This window comes from Pseudopipra pipra, chromosome 12 (genome assembly GCF_036250125.1).
Source record: "Pseudopipra pipra isolate bDixPip1 chromosome 12, bDixPip1.hap1, whole genome shotgun sequence".
Taxonomy (NCBI): domain Eukaryota; kingdom Metazoa; phylum Chordata; class Aves; order Passeriformes; family Pipridae; genus Pseudopipra; species Pseudopipra pipra.
The window spans coordinates 18,487,157-18,509,968 of record NC_087560.1 but is presented as its reverse complement, the minus strand read 5'-3'; the positions used below and the strand labels follow the sequence as shown (position 1 = coordinate 18,509,968).

At 51.7% G+C, this 22,812-nt stretch overlaps 1 protein-coding gene across 6 annotated transcripts in view; it reads left to right on the top strand.

Moving 5' to 3' along the window:
* Positions 1–22,812, top strand: part of PCSK6 (proprotein convertase subtilisin/kexin type 6) — a 56,985-nt gene that overhangs the window by 25,617 nt on the left and 8,556 nt on the right. For 5 of the 6 annotated variants that reach the window (XM_064669194.1, XM_064669196.1, XM_064669195.1 and 2 more), the window contains 12 exons: positions 2,105–2,209; positions 6,790–6,900; positions 7,522–7,665; positions 8,243–8,319; positions 8,987–9,075; positions 12,239–12,411; positions 16,140–16,352; positions 17,728–17,828; positions 19,390–19,493; positions 19,960–20,077; positions 21,002–21,190; positions 21,426–21,562. In XM_064669194.1, the coding sequence (XP_064525264.1) occupies positions 2,198–2,209; positions 6,790–6,900; positions 7,522–7,665; positions 8,243–8,319; positions 8,987–9,075; positions 12,239–12,411; positions 16,140–16,352; positions 17,728–17,828; positions 19,390–19,493; positions 19,960–20,077; positions 21,002–21,190; positions 21,426–21,562 (1,468 nt within the window). In that variant the 5' untranslated portion in view covers positions 2,105–2,197. Of the gene's footprint in view, positions 1–2,104; positions 2,210–6,789; positions 6,901–7,521; positions 7,666–8,242; positions 8,320–8,986; positions 9,076–12,238; positions 12,412–16,139; positions 16,353–17,727; positions 17,829–19,389; positions 19,494–19,959; positions 20,078–21,001; positions 21,191–21,425; positions 21,563–22,812 lie in introns of those variants that run through there. The other variant, XM_064669197.1, reaches the window with a different exon arrangement.

The following is a 22,812-nucleotide window of genomic DNA, read 5'->3' as shown; positions in this document are numbered from 1 at the left end:
GACCAACCTCTGCTCAGTCTTTCAAGTTAGACCTAGCACAAGAAGGTTTTTCTTATTTTTTTCTCTCTGTAAATCCCAGGAGGATAAAGAACCTGGGGCACAGGGTGCTTTCCCTGCTGCTCTGGCCATATATCCCCAGAGCCTGTGATGGGGTCATTGCCCTCCCTGTCCTCTTGCTGATTTGCATCACATGGTAATTTTGTGTTTATTTGCAAAAAGGAAGGAAGAAATCTTTCACTTAGGAAGGAATTGTTTACTCTGGGCATGGTGAGGCCCTGGCACAGGTTGCCCGGAGAAGCTGTGGCTGCCCCATCTCTAGAAGTGTCCAGGGCCAGGTTGGAGATGATCTTTAAGGTCTCTTCCAACCCAAGCCATCCCAGGATTCTATGGAAAGCCCTGTGCTTTCATTTCCAGGCAAAGTGAGCAAGAGACAAGGTGGCCTTGCTCAAGGTTTCCCCAAAACATGGAGAAGCTGAAGCATTCTCCTTCCCTTTCCTAAGTATGAGTGGGTTTGATGAATGGGTTTTAAAAGGCGAAAGCAGATTGTGATGAGCAGCTGCTTTATGGGGATGTTAAAGAAAGTGCCCAGCTCTGCTGTAATGCAAAGAATACAAGGGGAGGGGGGAAGGGGGAACAGGGAGCATTTAAAAAAACCTCAAGTGGAAATAAATTACAAAAATCACACCAACAGCAGTAAAGTTGGTGAAATGACAATCTGGCATAAAAGGCAGAGCAAGACTAATTAAATATTTAATGCCTGTAAGAGGCACTGGCACATCCCAAGGTATCAAGTGTGATAAAGATGTAAGTAGTTGTCATCTGCTTTAGCGTCTGATCCAGACAAACCTGTTTGCTCCCCCCTGCCCTGTTGCAGCCAGTCCTGGTCTGGCCTCAGGAATGTCACCCTGGCCCCTGGGTCACACATGACCTTAAAGATGTCACCTCAGCTTCTGGGCCACAGATGTCTTCTTGTAGCGTGGCTCTTCCTGGTCCTGCTATCCAGACACAAGGAATGTCACTGGATCCCAGCATCCAGCTCCTGACATGGGACGTGGTTTGAGATTTTTTTGTGGGGGTTTTGGTTTTTTTTTCTTTTTTTTGGAAAAAAAAAAAAGAAGAAAACCAACCTCAGGCAAAAGGGAATTTATAGCAGTGTCCCGATTTGTACCCAAATTGTGTGATCTGGGAGCTGCATACCAGTGAGTGCAGCTTTTGGGTCATTCCCATCCCTCTGGCTGTGAATCCCCACGGGATGTTTCACAGGAGGTGCCTGCCTGAGATCCCTGACTCATTGCATAGCCCCAGGACTTTATCTGTGCCTTTGGGATGAAAAAAGAGGAGTTGTGGTGTCTCCAGATGCCAGGATGAGAGGGCCGGAGGCAGCACAGCCCCCCTGGGGCTTGGCAGGGTGGTATGGCTGGCACTGTGTTTTCCTGCAACTGCTGCTGTCCCTGACTCCAGACTGAGCACATTTATGTCCCACACTTCCCAGGAGCATCCCAGGGCTATCAGGGATCCCATCACCTCTCCTTATGGGCTGTTCCTGCTGCCAGGGCGAAGCTGGAGCGTCGGGTGGGGAAGGCAGGAGGATGAGGCACAGCTCCCCTGGCTCCGCCGCAGCTGCTGAGCTCATTTTTAGCTCATTATTTCTGCTTGGGAGCTGATGAAAGGCAGTTTGCAAAGATGCATTTAATGGGTGAAAATTCATAAAAATGTTTTCCGGGCTCTGTTGTGCCGGTCCAGTGTCCGACCACCAACGCTGTTTGCCGCAGCGGTGGCACCGGGGTCCGTGCCAGCATCCTGAATGCCCCCTGCACCCCAGGAGCTCTGTGTCAGTGAGGGACTTGGGGTTCAGGGCACGGTGGCACCGGGGTTTGTGCCAGCATCCTGAATACTACCCTGAACCCCAGGAGCTCTGTGTGAGTGAAGGATTTGGGGTGCAAGGCATGGCTGCACTGATGCACAGAGGGACGCTGCCAGTACCAAAATGGGGGGCAACCACGGGAAAACACACTTTAAAAAAAAAAAACAAAACAAAAAAACAAAACAAAACACAAACCCAAACAAACTCTTTTTTTTTTTTTCTTTTTTTTTTTTTTTTCAGATTGGAAGCTTAGAAAACTACTACCACTTTCACCACAGCAGGACGTTTAAGCGCTCGACGCTGAGCAGCCGGGGACCACACAACTTCCTCCGCATGGACCCCAAGGTACAGGGCTGGGCAGCCCGGGCTCCCCTGACCTCTGTGGGGATGCGGGTGCCTGCTTCCCCCTGGAGGAGCCTGTTGACTTGGTATGGGTCAAGTGTGAGCCGAAGCATCTTGGGATGACATGTTATCCCTGAACCACGGCCCTGCGCATGCACAGGGTGACTCATTGGACATGGGGACAGAGAGCGGTGAAAAATACTTAAAAGTGACTAAACACTAACATCTGCCTGAAAGCCAGGGAGAAGAAAAGGGGGAAAAAGCTTTCCAGGATAGAAAGGCTGTTGCATGCTCAGGGTGTTGATCCAGTTGCCACAACACTTGCTGCCTCAATGGTTGCTATGTGTGAAATCCTTGGCAATAGCTCTGCATTGCTTTTTCCTAGAGCAAGCATCCAAAGGGATTTTCAGTGCAGCTGAATTGACAAAAGTAATGGGGAAGGGGGGGAAGAATGCAAGGAGGGACCTGGATGAGCTGGGCTTGGGGTGGTGGGGAAGGGCTGGGGCTCTGCCTTGGCTCTTCTCCTCCCCCAGCTCACCCAAGCCCTGTGAGATGGGACTTCTGCAGAGCAGGGAAGGGTTAATGGTGGGGAGGGTCTTCTTTCTTTTGGAGAGGGGAACATAAACGCAGAAAAAGCCATTTTGATGAAGGTACCCATGCTCTAGCAAGCTGCTGGTGCTCGCACCAATGCCTGGGGATGCTCCCAGCCACCCTTGGGATGCTCTTTCCCGAGGCATCTCCAACCCACTCTGCACCACATGTCCCATCCACATCTCCCCAGGTGCTCAGAGCAGCCCTGCCCTTCCCAGCCAGCCAGCTTTCTGGGGAAATTTGCTGTTAAATATTTGGACAAGGTCTGTTGCACAGTTCTGAGGAGGTGCACGCGTGGCTGCGCTGCTGGCGGGGAAACCTCAGCGAGGGGAGCTGGTGCCCTGGAAGTGTGCTGGGCTTTAATTAAAGCTGTTCGCCCTTGGGGAGGTGCACAGGCATCCCAGCAAACCAAGGATTCGGCTCTGCATGTGAAATACCTCCATTTAAATGAGTCTGGTTATAATGCAAACTAAATCAATTGGCTTTTAGTCATATTAACATTTACCTTACCTTGCTCTATGGGCTGCAAGCTGGATCAATTAGCTCCTGTTCTCTTAATCCTTCCTTATCAGTTCAAGACCTGTTGGCATGTCTTGTCTCTCCCCCTTTCCCATGTACATTTGCAAATCCTCTTGGAGATGCATTTGGATGGCACCAGCTTAGCATGCATGCAGGAAAACCTCACCTTGAGGCACGAGGACAGGAGCTGGAATAGGGCAGATGGAAACAGATCTTGCAGAAATCCCGAAGAACCAGCCCATCCAGTTGTTTGCAGATGTTGGGTGGTTCCTGCCTTCCAGGGGCTATTGTTTCCAGAGCCCTTATTTATGTTTACTGTGGGGGTCGGTGGCACAAGGACCCACAGCCAAGCTCTCCACCCAGAGGAGGAGTCTGGGACAGGAGAAACCCAGCACACACAGGGCAGCACCTGGCAACCTGGTCCTTGTGGGGCCATGCTGCTGCACAGCTCCCCTCTTGTCCCAAGAGACCCTGCAACTGCTTTGTTTGGGGCTGATATGAGCCAAGTGATGTGGCAGGTCATGGAAAGGGAGGAGGAACATGGCAAATCCAGCAATTTTGGGGGCAGGTCGTAGCAGTGAGAGTAAGAAGTGTGGAGGGACAGTGGGATGCAGAGTTGGGTCACACCATGCTGTGCCACCCCTCTTAGGGCTCCACTTGCAGCTCTTGTTGCCCTAGACTTTCCTGGCTCTCTGGGGTGCTCCTGCTGTTACATGCAGGGCTTGAACCTCCAGCTCACTGCTTCAGTCTCTTTAATCCACATCAGAGGATGCCATGGCCTCAGTCCCTGTCCCTCTGGCCACGCACCGTGGCAAAATCAACTTCACCTTAATTATCTGTGCCATGCCATGGCAAACATATGCTGGAACCAACTTGTTTATCCTGGATCTCTGCTTTAACTCACGCACATCCACTGGTATAAGTCAAGCAATCACTTTTCTGGAGCTGCAAAGGGAGTTACACCCTCACCCTTGCTGGTTATCGTGTTTGGTGGAGCCACCCAGGCTGGCTGGGTTGGGGCATCACCTGCTGAAAATCTCAAAGTGAGGGGGAACATATAAAACTGCTGCTCTGTTTGCAGGAAGGGCAAAGGGTTCAGCTCAGTGATACCTGAGCTGCCTCATGGGGTCCTTTGGTGCCTCTCAGTTACCTCCTTACTGCTAATTGTATCTCAAGGTGCTCCAAGAGAGCTGGAGAGGGACTTTGGACAAGGACCTGGATTGACAGGACAAGGGGGAATGGCTTCCCACTGCCAGAGGGCAGGGTTAGATAGGATATTGTGAAGGAATTCTTCCCCATCAGAGTGGTGAGGCCCTGGCACAGGTTGCCCAGAGAAGCTGTGGCTGCCCCATCCCTGGAAGTGTCCAGGGCCAGGTTGGATGGGGCTTGGAGCAATTTTGTCTAGTGGAAGGTGTCCTTGCCCAAGGCAGGGGATTGAAATGAGAAGAGCTTTAAGGTTCCCTCCCAACCCAAAGTAGTCTATGATTCTGTGATAATTAGGGTTTGCAGAGGTAGAACAGGGACCCCTGGGTCTCAGGACTGTAATACCTTGGGCTAGTGGTAAAAAGACTTTCAGTTTTTTAAATTTCCAAGAAGTTTTTCCCTCACCCTGGATTAACAATAGATGTTGATCTGAGTTTCACAAGCCACAGGAGCTGTTTCAGGAATGCCCCAGGCTCCTTCCTGCTTGCCTCTTTTCCCATGCCAGCCACATTGATTTATCAACTCCCCCTTGAAATCAATGCCCTTAAACTGCTGATTTCTCCATGTCCACACACACTGACTCCAGGCTGGCAGCACTGGGGCTGATCTGGAGCATGTTTGAGATGAAGACATCCCCACAAGGCATCACAGCTCCTGGCAAAAACCCCGCAAAATCCCATATCTTCCCATCATTCCTGCATCCAGCAAAGCTGCAGGGAAAGGCAGTAGCTGTGGCTTGGACAATGAGACCCATGGTAACGCTGCCAGGGAGTGGTGCTTTAAGGAAAAAACCCATAACCTCTATTTAATGTATTTTTATTTTTTTTTTAACTAGACCATGAAGGGGTATTTTTTGCTTCCAGTGCTTAAATCCATCACAGTACAAGCAAAGCAGTGCTCTGTCGTCAGCCAAGGCAGCGTGGAAACTCATTTTTCTATGATATATATTTTTTTTTCCTTTCAACAGTGTTTTTTTCTTTAAAATATATATGTGTTTAAAACCCAAGCTGTAGGCTGGAAGCTGTCGGGTTTCTGACACGCAGAGCTCCCAGTCCACCTCCATCCTAGGTACAAAGCTATAAACTGTGCAAGAACTCTGTTCAGCTGACAGTTATACATAAATGAGCCCAACAAAAGTTGTGTTTTGGATTTTGATTCTTTTTGTTACCAACCCTTAGTCACAACAATAGAGACATCCCCATGAGCAGCTCCCAGAAGACCCAGAGCCGTCAGGAAGAAAGTGCCCAGCGAGGAGGGATGTGCCACAGAGCCCTCCCAGCTCATCAGCTGGTGCCTCTGTTCTCTCCCCAACGTGGACACCTCTAAAGATTTGGTCTATAAATTATTTTGATAATCTCTTTTCACTAAACTTGGGCTTTACCTTCATGCTGAAGGCAGGAAAGCCCTATTTTGTGGGGAATAAAAGGTTTGGGGGGGTTAATGCATGCCAGGGATGGGATGTGACTGCTCCCAGATCAGCACTGCAGCAAACACCAGCATTTCCCAATCCTGGCCTTCTCCGGATCATTTCTTGTTTGATCTCTTTGCATGTCATGCCCTGCTGAAAAGCAAACAAATGTCAGAGTGATCGGCTCCAAGGCCACCTCGCCCTTAGCCAGTGCCAAAAACACTTCTCTGGAGCTGGCCGTGCCCCCCAGATCTGCCGTGGCTGTGTATGGCCATCACACATTTTTGGGAAACGCGTGTTGTCCTTGGGTTAATCCCCCAATTTTATTATTTTGTCAGGAGGAACGAGCTCGAAGGATGAGCAGCCCTGGAGCCAGGTGGCAAAGTCTCAAGGCTGAGCTGCTGCCTCCCAGCCGGAAGGATCAGCCCAAAGACTAAGCCAAGCACCCGAGCCTTCTCCAAAACTTTGACTAAACACTGAAATATGTTGTCTGTCTCCAGCAGGACTCCAGCATGTGCTTCTGTGCTTTGTTAAGCCAGGGGGTTTAGGCTGCACTCAGAGGCGACGTTATTTATGCTCGAGGGTTTTGCTGCACTGGGAGAGGAATCTGGTCCCTGGCTCAGAGACCACAAAGAGCTGAGCTCACTCTGTCTGTCTGTCCATCCATTCTTTTCCTTCCAAATGGACCTGCTATCTCCACAGCAGCTCTGGCCAAGGAGATGAGGGTTTGCCAGAGCATAGAGTGATGCTGGGACGGGTCCAGGCTGCGGCTGGCGTCACTTCTGCATCCCGTATCCCGTTTCAATGGGCAATTCCGGGCTCTGTGCCCAAGGCTGATGCTGACCCATGTCTCTGCTTGCAGGTGGACTGGCTGCAGCAGCAGGAGGTGAAGCGGAGGGTGAAGAGGCAGGTCCGAGGGGAGCCACACTCTCTGCCCTTCAACGACCCGGTGTGGCCCAACATGTGGTACCTGGTGGGTATTTCCCCGCAAGGACCCCTCTGCCTTATGGGGGGCTCCTGTATTTTTAAGCAAATGCATCATCAATCTTTGTTCAGCCCAGCCAGTCATGACATACCTTGATATCAGCAAATGTGCTTGGCAGGAGGATTTTAAAATTGTGGACTAATGCACGTGAGAGTCCAGTTTGAAGTGTTGCACCCTCGTTAGCAGCCCCTCATCATGGGCTGTGCAGCAAAGGCTTGGGAGCAGCACCACTGCATTTTACCCATCCCAGAGCTGCAGCCATCTATTTGTAATATCATTTTTCTCCTGCCTGCGTCATCGATCTGTATTTGACAGGGAAATTCATTGAAAATTAAGGGCGGAAAGGAAACGAGCTCTTCAAAACCCAAGAGCCCACAGTATTTGAAATGGAAGAGGAAAAGAATAATAGGGAGATAGCATTGCCTGGATTAACTGCTGCTGGATGGGTTTGATCTGTGGAGTAAAGTTATAACAAATCTACGAGTTATATGGCAGGGGGTGGGTTGTAAATATATTTTCTGGTTGATTAAATGGGCTCCCAGCCTGGCTCTTTGCTTAGATGGGCTGGAATGGGGTTGCAGCATTTTGCAGCTGTGTTTGTCTCTGTAGCACTGCGGCGATAAAAACAGTCGGTGCAGGTCAGAGATGAACATCTTGTCAGCCTGGCAGAGGGGCTACACGGGCAAGAACGTGGTGGTCACCATCCTGGATGACGGCATAGAGAGGAACCACCCCGACCTCCTGCAGAACTACGTGAGCTGGGGGATGGACGGGCTGGGGTGAACGGGCTGCGGCTGATCCTCGCCACAAGTTGATTTATGGAGAATTTCAATGTATAAACACAGCTGAAGTCTGTGCGTTGGCATATTTAGAGGAAAAGTTTTTTGGGGTTTTTTTTGGGTTTTTTTTTGAGAAAGCTTGAGATGTTTTTAAGAAGGAAATGAGGTTTTTAGATAAGAAGGTTTGGGGGAAACTCCCTTTGCAGCTGCCTGGGAAGCAGCCGCCTCCCTCTGCTCACCAGGGCAGAGCCAAAAACCTGCATGAACGCGCTCAGCCCCAGCTCAAAAACCAAATGGCCACAGTGGAGAGAAGGGGGGTGCTGGACCCAGCAAGATTTGGGGTTCAGAGGAGCAGTTCCTGAGGTAACAGGATGTTCCCCCTGGGAAACATGCAGTACTGCAGCCTAAAACTATTTATCCTGAGGAAACAGTCAGAAACTAAGGGGAAAATGTTGTTTCCTGCCCTGCTTGGCTCCGTTGGCCACCACTCCAACTGCTGGCCACCACAACCACCTGGTAAGTTGAATCTAATGGTGGCAACATATTTTCAGGATCCTCTTGCGAGCTACGACGTCAACGGGAACGACCACGACCCGACTCCGCGCTACGATGCCAGCAATGAGAATAAGTACGTGATGCTAATTGCCATGGGGCTGGGGTCTGTGGGGTCCTGGGAGGCTGGGTGCCCCACTGGGATGTCTTCCAGGTCTGTGGCCTTTCCCCATCCCCAGTGCTGCAAAGCATTATGGGCTTTGCACAGTCATTGTGTTTAATGCAAGTCCAGCCAATTGCTAGTGGACCCTTGGGCCATCAAACTACAGCACTGTTGGGGGTTCCTTGCCCTGGCTGGGGATTAAACCACATGAAGTCAGGATGGATGGCTGAGATGGCAAGCCTTGGATACACATTTTGGGCTTTAAATAAATAAAAAATAAAAGTGGGATGGGTACATGTGGAAAGGAAACAGGAGTCTAAAGAGAAGATTTTATCAAGGTGCAAGATGCAAAGAGGAAATTGCATTTAGGTGCAAAATGCAAAGAAGCAAGTTGCATTGAGGTGTAAAATGCAAACAACAGATTGGATTTAGGTGCAAAACGCAAACAGCAAATTGCTTTTGGCATTAGTTTCTTGCACCCTCCAACACTTGCCGTGGGCTTTGGGTAAGGACTCTTCATCTCCTGGGGCCCTTTCTTCTGCCGCTTTGGCCTCAGGGCTGGTTTTGGGGTGCTGTTTGGGGGTTGGCTGGAGGGACCCTTTGCCATGGACATCAGCTGATGGGGGATTTCTCTTTGCAGACACGGCACTCGCTGCGCGGGGGAGGTGGCGGCAGCGGCAAACAACTCGTACTGCATCGTGGGCATCGCCTACAACGCCCGCATCGGAGGTGAGGCTGCACCTCTGCACTCCCCTGCCCTTCACTGTCCCCCCGGGACACTGTGGCCACCCTAGCCATACTGATGGGCTCCCGGGGTGGGTGGTGGGAGGCTGTTCCCCCAAATACTGCCAGGAGAGTCTCCTCCTTGATGCCTCAGCTGCAGGGAACTCCAGGGGTGTTGGGGGAGGATGGGTGATATGGCATGCAAGGGACCCTGGCTCTGCGTATTTTGGGGTGGAAACTTTCTGCTTGGGCTGCATCCTTGCTGTGAGGGTGCACGTGGATTGAGGATGTGGTGGCTTCACCCCCAGAAGTCCATAACTGCTCTCGGGGGGTCTGTCCTTGGAGTGGCTGTGTTTGCTGTGCTCCGTGGTGCTGGTTGAGCTTCAGAGCTGAAGTCACTCATTTGTGGGGTCAATATCTGCAGATGAGCTGCTTGGAGTGGGAGTTTCTGGGGAGACCCCCAAAATACTCTCATGGGCAAAACACCAGGGAGGTGTGGGGCTGGAGCTGTGTGTAGGGCAGGCACTTTTGCACAGTCCTACAAATAACAGAATGTGTGGGAAGCAAATGAATCTTTATCACCAGATTGGATCCTGGTGGTAATTAGCATCTCAGAGTTCATTTGCATTAGCTGAGCTGGTTTGACCTGGGGCAGTCCTGGCCAACCCAATGAGTATAACACCCCTGGGGAGATGAGGGTCTTAGTGGGGGTGGGAGTGCAGTGTCCCATCTACATGGCTGGTGGGACCATGCAGGGGACAAATACCTGGAGCTGGGTCCTCGCCCTGGGGGTTTCAGCCCCATCCCTGGCATGGCTGTAACAGGAGAGGGGTTTTTACTGCAGCCCCTCCTACCAGCCCAGCACTGGGAGAATTGACTGTTGGGAGCGTGGACCCAAGCACCATGGGGTGGATTTGGGACTTAATTACTTCTCTTGTCTTTTTCATCCTGGCTGTGTAAGAAACAGCTTTTGTTAGGGTTGTGTCTGCATGGGACCAGTGCCTACAGGGATCCTGCTCCTGGCCAACCACCTCCAGTGATTGCCTGTGTGGGGAAAGTCCCCACAAGGAAGAAATAACCCCACAGAGGGTGAATGGGGGGACTGGCAGGGGCACATCAGCCCATCCCATCTTTCTGCCTCCTGCACATGTGATGGCTTCTTGCTTCTTAGAAGTTTCTTGCCCCTAAAAACCCACCTCCAAGTGCAGACTAAGCAGCAGCTGAGCAAGGCAAAGCTCCTGGTGGGGTTTAGTGCAGTTCTGGATCCTGCAGGATCAGGCCATTCCCTTCCTGCTCCTTTTCAAGCCCATTTCTCTGCAGCTGCTGGTGGAGACGAGCTTTAGTTGTTGACTTTATGACGACCTATGGGTCTCATTTTAATTTGCTCCCTTTAACGAGTGCCTTGCCCCAGGGGTGTGCTGGGGAGGTGTTGAGTGAGACAAGGCACCTGGCAGAGGGCTGGGGGCTTCCCACAACATCAACAGGCAAAGGGGAAAAATACAGTCTGAGCCAAATGAAGTTTGGGATCATGGAGGAAAACACACTATAGCTGCACCAAGAGTGATTCTAGATGGATTACACAAATAAAGCAGCGATTAATGAGCACAACTTGTTGGGGAAGCCTATTTGTCACACTTGGAGAGCTCCCATCTAATTTTACTGGCTGCTCTTCAGCGCCCTTGCGTTGCTTTTCATTTGCTCTGGGCAAAACACATCACTGCTCAAGCAAAGGGCTCCTGCCATTCGTCCTCCTTTTCCCTCTCCTCGAGCGCTCACTTTGGAGGTTGGTATTGCTCCCTGTGTGGCACAAAGCTCATTTATTTTGCAGCATCCATCTCTGCTCCCTCCTGCTCCCCATTATTTGACCAGGGAGCCTGGCATTGCGGGTGGTTGTCTCTGCGTTGTCTCTGGGCTGGCTTTGGGTTGGCTTTGGGCTGATTTTGGGCTTGCTGGTGAACATGCCCACATTTAACCAGCACAAGCCCCTTCCCTCTGCTGGTTTTCCTTGATGTGCCGCAGCCGAGTGCAGCTCAGACACCAGGCTCGGCTTTTAGCCCCTTCTCCTCGTGTTTTCTTGTTGACAAAGAGGAAGTTTTTGGGAACTGCTCAGCTCCCTGGTTTTACATTTCTAAGCTTGGTTTTGGCTGATCGGGGGCAGCATCAGAAAGAGATATTTGAGTTGACTGGTGTCCAGAGTGCAGCTGCAGCTGGAATGACATCTGCCTGCATTTGTTTGCTTTCAGACAAAATACATGTGGAAGTGGAAATGCATTTTTATAAACCAGGCTATCCCTGGCTGATAAAATACAATGCTGAAATTTCCAGCATGTCTTTTCCTGCAAGGGCTGTTTCTGGGCAGCCCATTGGGGTGCCTGGCACCCTCCACCCACTGTGCAGAGTGGAAATCCTGCAGGGGAAGGGTGATGGAGAGCAGAGCGGGCTGTACTCTCATAATTCAGCAGTTGGAGGCTAGGGGTGTGCAGCAATCCCCCAGCCCATCCCACCATGGCTGAGGGGCTCTGCCTGTGAGTACCCTGGCTGGTGTCTGCTGGCATTCCCAACTGGAAGTGAGGGTTATCCCAGATGGCACTGTTCAGCCATGAGTTGGGGTCCTGGCTCCGATTTTGGCTGTGCAAAGCACAGCCTGGGGCTTCTCCCACTCCGGAGAACTGCTGGCATCAGTTGGGCAGTAATGGGATTTGGGGACTGTCACGCTCATCCCCACTCAAGGGGAGAGGCTTCACCCCGCCAATGTGCCTGAGGCTGGGCAGGCATGAGTGATCAGGAAACTCCAATATCTTCCAAGGGGAGAGACGTGTTAGCTAATGAATTAAAAGGGAGGGAAAAAAGGTTTTTAGTGGGCGGATTTTGCCACTGGGGAGTGCAGTTCCACTCCCACCACTCCCACCACCCATTCCCCACTAATGGAGGGGAAATGAATTTTAGCCTCCCCCTCTCCATCCCTAGCCATGAAGCCAGCAACACAGAAAACTTCCCAAGCAGCTCCCCAGCATCCCGCTGCCAGGCTCGTTGGCATGCAGGGCCGCGGGTTGAAGCTATTCCAGGCGCGCCTGAGCCGTGCGGTTTCCGCCGCCGCTAACAAAGCCCTTTGATTGCAATCCTCATCCACGCCATGAAGCCCTAATGTCTGATGTTTTTGTGCTTTTAGGCATTCGTATGTTAGATGGAGATGTAACAGATGTTGTTGAAGCGAAGTCGCTTGGCATCAGACCCGATTACATTGACATTTACAGCGCGAGCTGGGGGCCAGATGATGATGGGAAGACAGTTGATGGACCTGGTCTATTGGCCAAACAGGCTTTTGAGCAAGGCATTAAAAAGGTGTGGATCCCACAGCGCCCAGATGCGCTCGCCCTCCTCCTCCTGTCCCGTGGGAACGCGTGCCAGGGCCGCGGCCGGCCCGGGGTCCGGCGTGGGGATGGGCAGCTCGGCCCCCTGAGGTGATGCCAGCACTAGGGCTGGGGCGGGGGGGAAAGCCAATCATCTCTAATTTTTCCTAGTTTTCCCCGGCGTCCCTAAGAGCTCCGGTGGATTTTGTGGCCGAGGGTGGTGACGGCGGGAGGTGCCTGGCGATGGCCCGGCCCCGGTGGGACCCCTTGGCATGGCCGGCCCCGGTGGGACCACCTGGCAGCACCGGCGACCAAGCAGAGCCCTGCCAGAGCAGGGAGGCCCCAGGTTGTGTTGCGAAGCTCTGCCGGGATGAGAAACCCAGAGTAGTTCCGGGGGGGGGTGACTTTGCACCTTAAAATGTCCTCCCTGGATCCTGGCATGGGCAGAAGGGGACACCCCCAAGTATCTCCAACCCCTTCCTCCACCCTCCCTAGGCCCCTGGTATCCTCTCCCAGAGGTCCCTGCCACGTTAAGCATTTCCCTGGTTTTCCACCTGGAGCAAGCAGCTGTCACAGCTGGGCAGGGACACGGGTGCCACCACAGGGTCCAACAGTGGATTATTATCCTTGAAATCCTCCAGCAAGAAAGTTCAGCCAGCATCACATGTGATTGACAGCTGTCAATCAATCCCTGCTGGGGATGCCCCGTGGCCCTTCTCTTTCTGGAAGCTTTTTAAAAATGCCCAATATTGGCTAAAAGCATCAGGAAAAAGACCTTTCTTGGCAGCTTGGTGGGTGCTGTGGATGAGTGTCACGGCAGCCCAGGGCTCCACATTGGGTGTTCCCTGGGTGCTTCAGAGAACCTGGGGTCGGAGTTTTGCCACCAGCAGCCCCAGGCTGGGCTGGGAACCCCCCCATTTTGACCCCTGCCTCCAATCCTTCCTCTGCTGCCTCTTCTCACACCGTGCTGGGATTTTGGGCGGCCACAGGCTGGGGTGAGCAGCCTGTCTCTTATCTAAAAATAGGGTGGAGTGTTTTTCCCACTGTTTACTTGATTTCCTGCTGGGGCGGTGAGCCTGCCGAGGAATCCATTGAAGTGCCGGGGAGTTCACGCCATGTAAATATGGGGGGAACAAGCTGCTTTTTAGGCCTTATTTTTCCACGCAGGAGCAAATGGGTGGCAGCAGGGTCCTTGCCCAGCACAGCCCCACTGTTTTGGGATGCTTGTTTTTGTCTCCCAGGGGACAGCCCTGTCCCCCAGCTCCCACTGGTGTTTGTAGCACCCACTATCCCATGTGCACAGCTCTTAATTGCCAACTTCTTCTCCTTAAATAACAAGGAAAGCTGCAAGGAGATAGTTAACCACCACCTTTAGCCCGAGCAAACAGCTGTAACTGAGTTATAAATCCTTAAAATTGAGTTTTTAATGGAAACATTAAAATAACCTTTATCTATTAGTGATAGGACTGCGCTGGAGTAATTTACCATCTTGTTTCTTGTTCCTCCAGCCACACTTTATTAGTTCCCGAGCTAACGAGGGGAGATTTATCCTGGTGGCTCATGGAGTGCCGTTGGGCAAACACCCAGGCCCCGCAGTGCTGCAGAAGCAGGAGATGCTGTGCATCCCACAGCCAACCATGAGCAGCTGGGGTGAGCTGGATCATCCCCACCTTGGCCAGGGAGGGATTCCCTGGCTCAAATGATGTTCAGATCCACATTTTATAGCTGCAAGGAGCCCCCTCTCTAGCATGGTGTTGGCTTAAGAGGATGGCAAATGAAGAAGTTGGGTGTTTGGGGTGTGCTTGTAGGAATCTTGGTAGTTCCTTGTTTGAGAGCAAAGGGAAAAAGTGGATTTTTTCCCATCTGAGGGAGCTGCAATATGCAGTGAGCTCTTGGAATGCTGTCAGGTGTTAGATGTGTATTGTAGTGTCATTCATGTGCCTGTTCATGTCCTTCATGTGACTGTGCTGGCTCCAAACCCAGTTTCCTCCAGTGCAGCCCTGCCTGGGCCTCGTGGGGATGTGGGTTTGGATCAGGTCTGAGGAGCCTTCTAGGCTCCCATGGGGGCAACACTCTGGATGTGGTATGCAAGGGAGGTCTGGGCTCCCTGTCTTTTGATCCCAGTTGAAATCATTGCTACATCTGCACATGCTTCAGCAATCAGTGCCTGGTTTTATTTCTCTGATTAGGGGTTTGGGAAGCTTGGGTTGCATGCAGTGGGACTCGTCCTTGGGGTGCGTGAATTTTGGTATGGGTGAGCTGGACGGTCACTGTGCTGAGCGTGTGGGCTGGGATGCTGTCTCCTTGGAGATCCAGGAAACCCTGGAAAGCAGGGTGGGAGATGCCAGCAGCAGGCTTGGTGGGCTGGCAAGCTGGGTCGAGCTCTCAGTGACGTGGAGCAGGGCAATAATTCCCTTGGCATTTGCACTTTTTCTTGCAGAGCTCCAGACAGCTCTATTAATCTTTGCTGGGGAAATACCCACCCAGTTTGGCTGGGAGGCAGCCCAGATAATGAAAACTTTCATAAAGTAAGGGAAAAGCCTGACTTAGCCTGTGTATCCAGAGGCAGGGTCAGCTCAGAAAGCCTCTGCTCCAGGAGGGGGGCGAGACAGGTAATAAACATCCCGCTCCCCCTGGCGCTTAAAACCCACAATAAATCCCAGTGAATTCCTCCAGAGCAAAGCTGCTTTATTATTATTATTTTTATTATTTTCTTGTGGAGGAAGCTGTCGCAGAGCAGTGGGAGAGAGGCAAACACCAGATCTGCCCAGACGAGCGCCGAAACCTCTCAGTGGCAGGAGTAGCCGCGGGGAGGATGGGGCTGCTCCGCCGTGTTCTTCCATCGCCTGCCAACCCGGCAGAGCGCCATCCTCCCCGGAGAACTCTGCCTTACAGGGCACGGAAGAGAACCAGCCGCTTCATTTCCTGCCCCTAACCCCCTTGGATCACCAAAAATCCTCCTTTTTTGGGATGTCGGCACCTTGCTTCCAAACCCCTGCAGGGCTGGGTTATTCCTGGGCGTCCCGGTAGTGGATTGGATGGAGAACAGGGCTCGCCCCAGTGACATCAGCTTCATTAGGGGCCCCTGGTTGGCACCAGGGCTGCCACTGCCAGCTGGGATTTTCCCTGGCTCCAGGGAGGTCTGGGTGGCTGGTGCAGCCTTCCCGCCTCCCCAGTTCCCACTGGGCTCCCACAGCTGTGCCCAGTGGGGATGGCTCCATCAGATGTTCCTGCCAAGTGATGGGGATTTAAAAATTAAAAAACAAACAGAAGGAATCTAAAGAATAAGCTGGGGAAAGGTTTCTCATGGTTTGGGTGGTTGGTGAGGTGCTTTGTGGGCTTGGGAGACATGGGGTTTGAGGGGTTTCCTGCCAGTTCCTCATAGAACCAGGTGTTACTGGCTGGTCCAGGGACTCTGAGTACCCAAGATGTTTTTCCTCTGGAAAGCCTGTGGAAAATATCAAAATCCCATTGCTGGAGGCTCTCCCATCCTCATGGGGAATTGCTGCCTGTAAACTGGGGCTGGCTCAGCTGAGGGGAGTGTGTATGGGACTGACCCAGGGGGCTGAGTGCTGGGCAGGATGGGACCCGTCCTTCCACCCTCATCATACCCTATATCCAGATCAAAAAATCAGACTTATCCCTTCCTCCCTGTGCCAAGATGGCCTCTCATCCTTGACAAACACCTCTTCTAACCCTCCATCCTCTCTCTGCCCACAGGGTCGCAGGGGACTGGGGTCCATTTTCGTCTGGGCGTCGGGGAACGGCGGCAGAGAGGGCGATTACTGCTCCTGTGACGGCTACACCAACAGCATCTACACCATCTCCATCAGCAGCACCACCGAGAATGGCTACAAGCCCTGGTACCTGGAGGAGTGTGCCTCCACCCTCGCCACCACCTACAGCAGCGGGGCTTTTTACGAGCGGAAAATAGTGAGTTTTACCCCAGCATCGAGTGGGGCAGCACCCCCTGGGTGTTTTCGGCGTGGCTGGGCTGTGGGTGATGGCCCAGTTGTAAGAGCCAGGCTTTGCCCTTAGCTCTGCAGTGGGTTTTGCTCTGGTCATGAAATGCTCAGGGATGCGGTGTTTTCCCTGGTAAATGGGTGAAAGGGCTGGAGGTTTGCAAAAATACCCATGTAAATATTAAGCTGTTCCCCAAAGGCGCTTGCTCACTGTCCCCTGTTTGAAAAAAAAAAAAGTTAATTTTGAGGATTTTTAGCCTGAGAGAGAAAAAAGAGGGAGGATGGAGGCATTTGGCAGGGATGTGACAGCTCCAAATGGACAGCTGAGACTTTAGAGGTCAGGAATTGCCTGAAAGTGTGTGCATGTGTGGATCAGATCAGCTTTCTTACCTCCCTGCTATATCTGCCCCATCCCAAGAACTGCTGTGTTCTTGTCATACCAAGGCTGTTCATTACTGACATCCTTGTGCATCATCTGAACCTTGGGCAGTAAAGCATCACCCACTGTCATGGCACCTCATCCGAGCTGGGAAGGGAGTTTTCCACCCAAATGAGTTTTTTGAAAAAAACTGTTTGGTTTTTTAACAGGTTGATTAATTTTTGCATTCAGGAATGGGGGTTTTGGCACCGAAATGACAAATTTCCAGCCAGAAAACAAAATCCAAATGGCATTTTCATACCACTCAGCATTTGCATGGCTGGAGCCAGCACAGTCCAGTACTACTGGAGCGTTGGTGGGAAAAAAGAGCAGATTTCAGGGGCACCTTGGGGTGGAATCACCAGATTAACCCAAAACTCAGGAACCTGTTAAAAATGTAACCAATGGAGCATTTCTTGGCCCACTTCCTCTCTCCAAGCTTTTGGTACCCAAACACTGTGCTCTGTCCTGGAACAAAAAAGCTGGAAATGGCTTTTTTTATCCCTATGCAAATGGAAATTCTTGCCCAAAACCTGGAGCTGGAGGTTTTAAGAAAAGCATTTAACATGGCACAGCTCAGTGTGCACCCATATATGCATAGCCCCAGCAGCTCTGCCCTGCTCACATCACTCCATCTGCCTTTTCCTCCAGCTGAACCACAATAAAATTGATGGCTTTTTCCCTTTTCAAATAGTTTCTGCCCCTTTAGAAAAGTGAAATGTAAGAAGGGTTGTTTCCTCATGCACCAAATGTACCTGCAGACCGTTTTTGGGGCTCTGGGCACCGTGATGGCACGTGAGCCACGGCAAGGGTTGGGTACCACGAGGATCAGCTCCGCTCTGGCAGCATCCCGAGCAAACCTGGGGTGCTGGATGGGGTAGTGCCCATGCTGGGAGCACCTTGGGAGCTGCAGCTTCTCTCCCCACAGGTCACCACGGATCTCCGGCACCGCTGCACCGACGGCCACACCGGCACCTCCGTGTCCGCCCCCATGGTCGCGGGAATCATCGCCTTGGCTTTGGAGGCAAAGTAAGTGTTACCTCACCAGGAAAAATGTTTCCATGTTCAGTACCTGGTGAGCAAACCCAGGAAAAAACAAAGTGGGTTTTTTTTTTTTTTTATCTTTGAAGTGATTCAAAATGGGACAAAGTTGTTCTAAATGGCTCCTTTTTGGCGAGGTTTGATAGAGCGTTGTTCTTTTGCATCTTCCCGCCGGTGTTTTATTGATCTAATTCTTCATCTGTTGAACATTTGGGGTTGGTGAGATAAGTCAGGCTTTTCAGCTGGTGCATTGAAACTGCTGACAGCAGGCTCCAACAGGAGTTTTATAAATCCTTCCTGTAGAAAAAAATATCGGAAAACATCACAGAAAATGGGAAATGTCCGTAGAAGTGATGGTTTTCAGCAAGTGTTGCATTTCTGGGGGTAAATGACTACTTTTGCATAATGTCAAAAACTCACACAGCTTGACCAACAAGCGACACACTCCCTGGTTCAAACAAGCTGTTCTTTTCCTCTTGTCCCCATCCCGTTCTCATCCCGGTCCCATCCTGGTTCTGTCGTGGTCCCCCAGCCCAGGAACAGCCCCGGGGCATCCCTGTGTTGCTTCATGGAGCATCTTCTCATGAGCTTATTATTATTTTTATGGAGTGGAAATAAAATTAAGGCTGGGAATAAGCCTCAGGGCAGCACTGCACTCTCATCCAGGGACGGTGATTGTGGTTCCAGTCCTCCTCCTCCGGTTTAATCCCAACACCCAAGTCGGGTGAACATATTTCCGGAGATGCCGTTTTCATTACAAGTATATTAAAAGCTTTAGATGTAATTTTTGAATTGTTTAGCTGAGGCATAAAATGCAACATTAAGTACGAGAGCTTGGTGCTCAGGCACTCCATTATGACAAGAGAGAATAAATTGAATTTGTTTCCTTAAATGCTGCTCGAGAGCAATATAAATCCCAGCTCGAGATGCTGAAGAACTGACTGTAAGAAAAGCATGGAAAATTCTTCAGCAATATCCCTGGGCTGGGGTCTCGGGAAGCACAGAGCACTTGGTGTCCTGCACTCTGGACGCACAAACCTCACGCAAACCCAGTCTGGGGGAGTGGAAACAATTTGCATTTCATTTTTCCATTAAATGAGCAACCCAGGGATTTTTCCAACAATTTTTGCTGTTATTGCTATAAAGGGAAGGTTTGCTCAGCATCATGTATCAATGAGCCGCTGAGCCCAGTACCCTGCCTCAGGATGTGCTTCATTCCTGATCTCCTGCATGAAAATGGGGAAAACACTCCTGATTTGCTTCATTTCTACCTCAGAGCATGAGACCTAAATTGCCTTATCCAGCAGTAAATCCTGCAATGCCTGTGGACATTTGGCATCTCTCCCTGGGGCATTGACCTCTGCTGGGGCACCCCAAGCAATGGCCAACCTCCGGGCAGGGTGTCAGCATTTAAATCATCAACTCTTTCCCGCTCAAAAAAAAAGAGCAAGAAATTTTTTTGAGGTTTTTTTAACCCAGTGGGTGTCCCTGCTGCTGCTGGGAAGACTGGGAGCAGCAGAGCCATCCCATGAGCCCTGTGTTGTTGCAGCCCCCTGCTAACCTGGAGGGACGTCCAGCACCTGCTGGTCAAAACCTCACGGCCGGGGCACCTGCGAGCGCCCGACTGGAAAACCAACGGCGCGGGGCACAAAGGTGAGAGGAGGTGGGGGTGGCACGGAGGAAACAGACAATGAAGGGAAAATAAAGGTCTCCAGAGCTTTGTTTATGGGGAGGATTCACCGTGTGTGGCCACTGTCGGCTTCCCTGGGGGCTCCCACCATCAGGCTGTTGAGGGGAGGGAGGAGAGGGCAGTAATTCATGGGGTGAGATGCTTGGAACTCTTGCTTGGTGGAGGTTTGGAAGCCTTGTTTGGTGGAGGCTTTCCTGAGCTGGAGTGTTTCCTGTTCCTTTCCATGGGCTGCTCCCAGCAATGGGTTTTCCATGGTGCCATGTGGATTTGGGGTGTAACTTGAACAGGGTGATGAGCTCCGTGTGTTGAAGCAATGGAGTCAACTCTGTGCCTTCCTTGATGGTTGGGGGATGCTCCACCAAGCACTGAGGAGGAGCTCCTGAGCCCTGCTTGGAAGGCAGTGGGTTTCTGAGTCTTCTCTCTTTCCAGTTAGCCATCTATATGGCTTTGGGCTGGTGGATGCTGACGCTATTGTGGTGGAAGCCAAGAAGTGGAAGATGGTTCCTCCCCAGCACGTCTGCGTGGGAAGCCTGGACAGGGTGCCCAAGTGAGTGTTGTGGGGTTGGGTGGGGTGGGGTGCTCTCCCAGGGCATGCAGATGCTTGGAAGGAGCATTGGTGGAGCTGGCTCTTGCTATGCAGAGGCTCAGCTCCTGTCTCAACATTTGGAAAGGGAAATTAGGAGTCAGGGTGGCTGGGACAAGTCCATGGGCAGACAAGATGATGTTTATGGATTTTATGGTCAGAGTGATCCACACCATCCACTTTCACTTCCAAGATGGATGATCAGCAGGCAATTTTTGAGGGCTGACAGTGAGAGACCAAACCCAACTTTCCTGCTGGGTCCTACATGAGCAGTGATGTCTTGGTCTCTCTGCTCTCTCCCATCAAACATTTTCAATTGAAGGGACCAAAAACTGGTGCTTTGTTGCAAAGGTTTCCGAATTTCCATTGTCTGGGATCTTTGAATTCAGCTTCGGATTCAAACCAGCTTAGGTTCGCATCTCATCCTTGGTAGGTCAGTCCCTGCTAGGTTAAAGGGTGGGATCACGGATCTGACCAAATGGACCCTCCTGATTTACCACTGCCTGGCTGTAGAGTGAGAGAGTTGTTAATCAGAAAAGTCTCTGGAAGACTTGCATATGCAAAACAGGAATGAATGTGGAGCCAAGTGTGTTCATGAAGCTATTTATCTGATACAGACACTAATTACAGCCCAAAGAGGAGCACTGCACTGCTAATTATAATAAAGCAGTGCCCTTGCAGCCCATAAGGCTGCAGTTTGGAGCATTTCAAATCCATCTCGTTACCATGCGGCAACTCAGCAAATTCCCATGCTAGGACACTGGGAATCGCAATGGAGGAGGAGATAATTTTTGCTGTGATAGCAGTAGGAGACTGGGTTCAAGTATAATTGGGTGTCCATACTGCTGGGAACTGTCCCTATCATGACTCTCTGCCCGACCCTGGCAGGTACATCCGAGCTGACCACGTGCTGCGCGCCAGCACCCTGAGCAGCGGCTGCGCTGAGCACCGTGACCAGCACGTGCTGTACCTGGAGCACGTCGTGGTGAGGCTCAGCATCTCCCACCCGCGCCGGGGAGACCTCCAGATCAGCCTCGTGTCTCCAGCAGGAACCAGGTCGCAGCTCCTCGCCAGGAGGTAAGAGCGGCCGGAGCCAGAATGTGTCCTCTGGGGGGTTGCTGCGAGTTTCCTCAGGGTTTTTTGGGAAGGTGGGGGCATGCCCAGGTCTCTGCTGCAGAAGGGCTCCATGCAAGGGTGGGTGCGTGCAAGGAATCGTTAATCCTAACCTTAATCCCTAATCACCTATCTACCTTTTCCGATAAAATCCGACATCCGAAGTCACATTTCTTGGTGCGTGGCATTACCATTGCAGGGTGTTCGACCACTCCAACGAGGGGTTCAAGGGCTGGGAGTTCATGACCGTCCACTGCTGGGGGGAGCGGGCGGCGGGGGAGTGGACCCTGGAGATCCACGACACGCCATCCCAAGTGCGCAACCCCGCCGTGCAAGGTGAGGACCCCCTGGAGCCCACCAGTTCCTCTCGCTCCCAAAGCTCATTGCAGGCTATTTCACTTGGCTGTATATTTTGCTGTGAGTTTTTATGGTCTCCAGCAAAACGATATTGCCCAAATTTCTCAAAAGCGGGAATAAAACATCAGCCCTGAACACAGGAGGCTGCCAGTCTGGCTGAAGTGGGAGTGGATTTTCTCCCAGCAGCAGCAAAACTCGCTGCACCCGAGAGCCAGGTTTCCAAAATTAAACCGTAATGAGCCAAAACAAGGAAACCCAAGAGCTGTAATTGTTGTTTGTTTGTTTTGCTTCGCTGCTGGGACATCTGGCGCGTGGGCTGGTTGTGCAACGGCGCAAGGGGACGATGTCCCTCGGGCTGCAGACAGACGGACATCCTCCCCGGGCTGCCACTGTGCTGGCAGAGGGTGGCTGGGCTCAGCCTGGCCCCTGCATGTCCCTGTGTCCCCCTCTCCCTGGCTTGGCTGCCTGCTCCCAGCAAAGGAGCTGTGCTGGCAGGATCTGGCCCCACCAGGAAGGGGCAGCTGCCTTGCTGGCTGGTGGCAGCGGGGCATGAGGAATCCTGCCTGGGGCTGGCGTGTGTTGTGGGGGTTTTAAATCCACACAATCATTGATAGGAAGCCAGGAGCATATTAAAAAATTTCTCCCACACGATCTTCTGGCGGGAGGTGCACGTGGGGGTTCGTTCATTGAGCACAAAGTGTTTCTGTTTGCTGCCTTCACCCGAAATCTTTTGAACTCAGAGAGCAGCAGCAAAGCGCCCACGGAGCTGATTTTTCCCCAGTATTTACAGTTCATGGTGGGTGTTTCTGAGCCCCTCAAGGGCATCAGGGCTCAGCTTTACCTGTCTTGGCAAAATGAAATGAAAACGAGAGCGTTTAGGCACCCCCTCAAAGGGTCTGCACCGGGTTTGAAGCAGAGAGGGTAAAGTGGGAGGAAAAAGAGGGAAGATGCTCCCAGCTCGTAGCAGAAACTGGTATTAAATGTTAATTTAATACCACTAAATTGGTTAATCTAATACCAATTAAATAATATAGGTGTCCTGTTGCTGGCACTGCTGCATCCCCATGTGAGCCCCATGCAGCCTGGGCTTTCTTCACATGGGATATTTTAGGTTTAAAGCAAATTTAATTCTTTCAGTGAAGGCACTTCCCTGGTGGAGCTGCCTTGCAGACTCCATGCTGGCGCTGCTCAGTGCAGCAGGTGGGTCCTCTCATCCTTTGGGGAGAGCC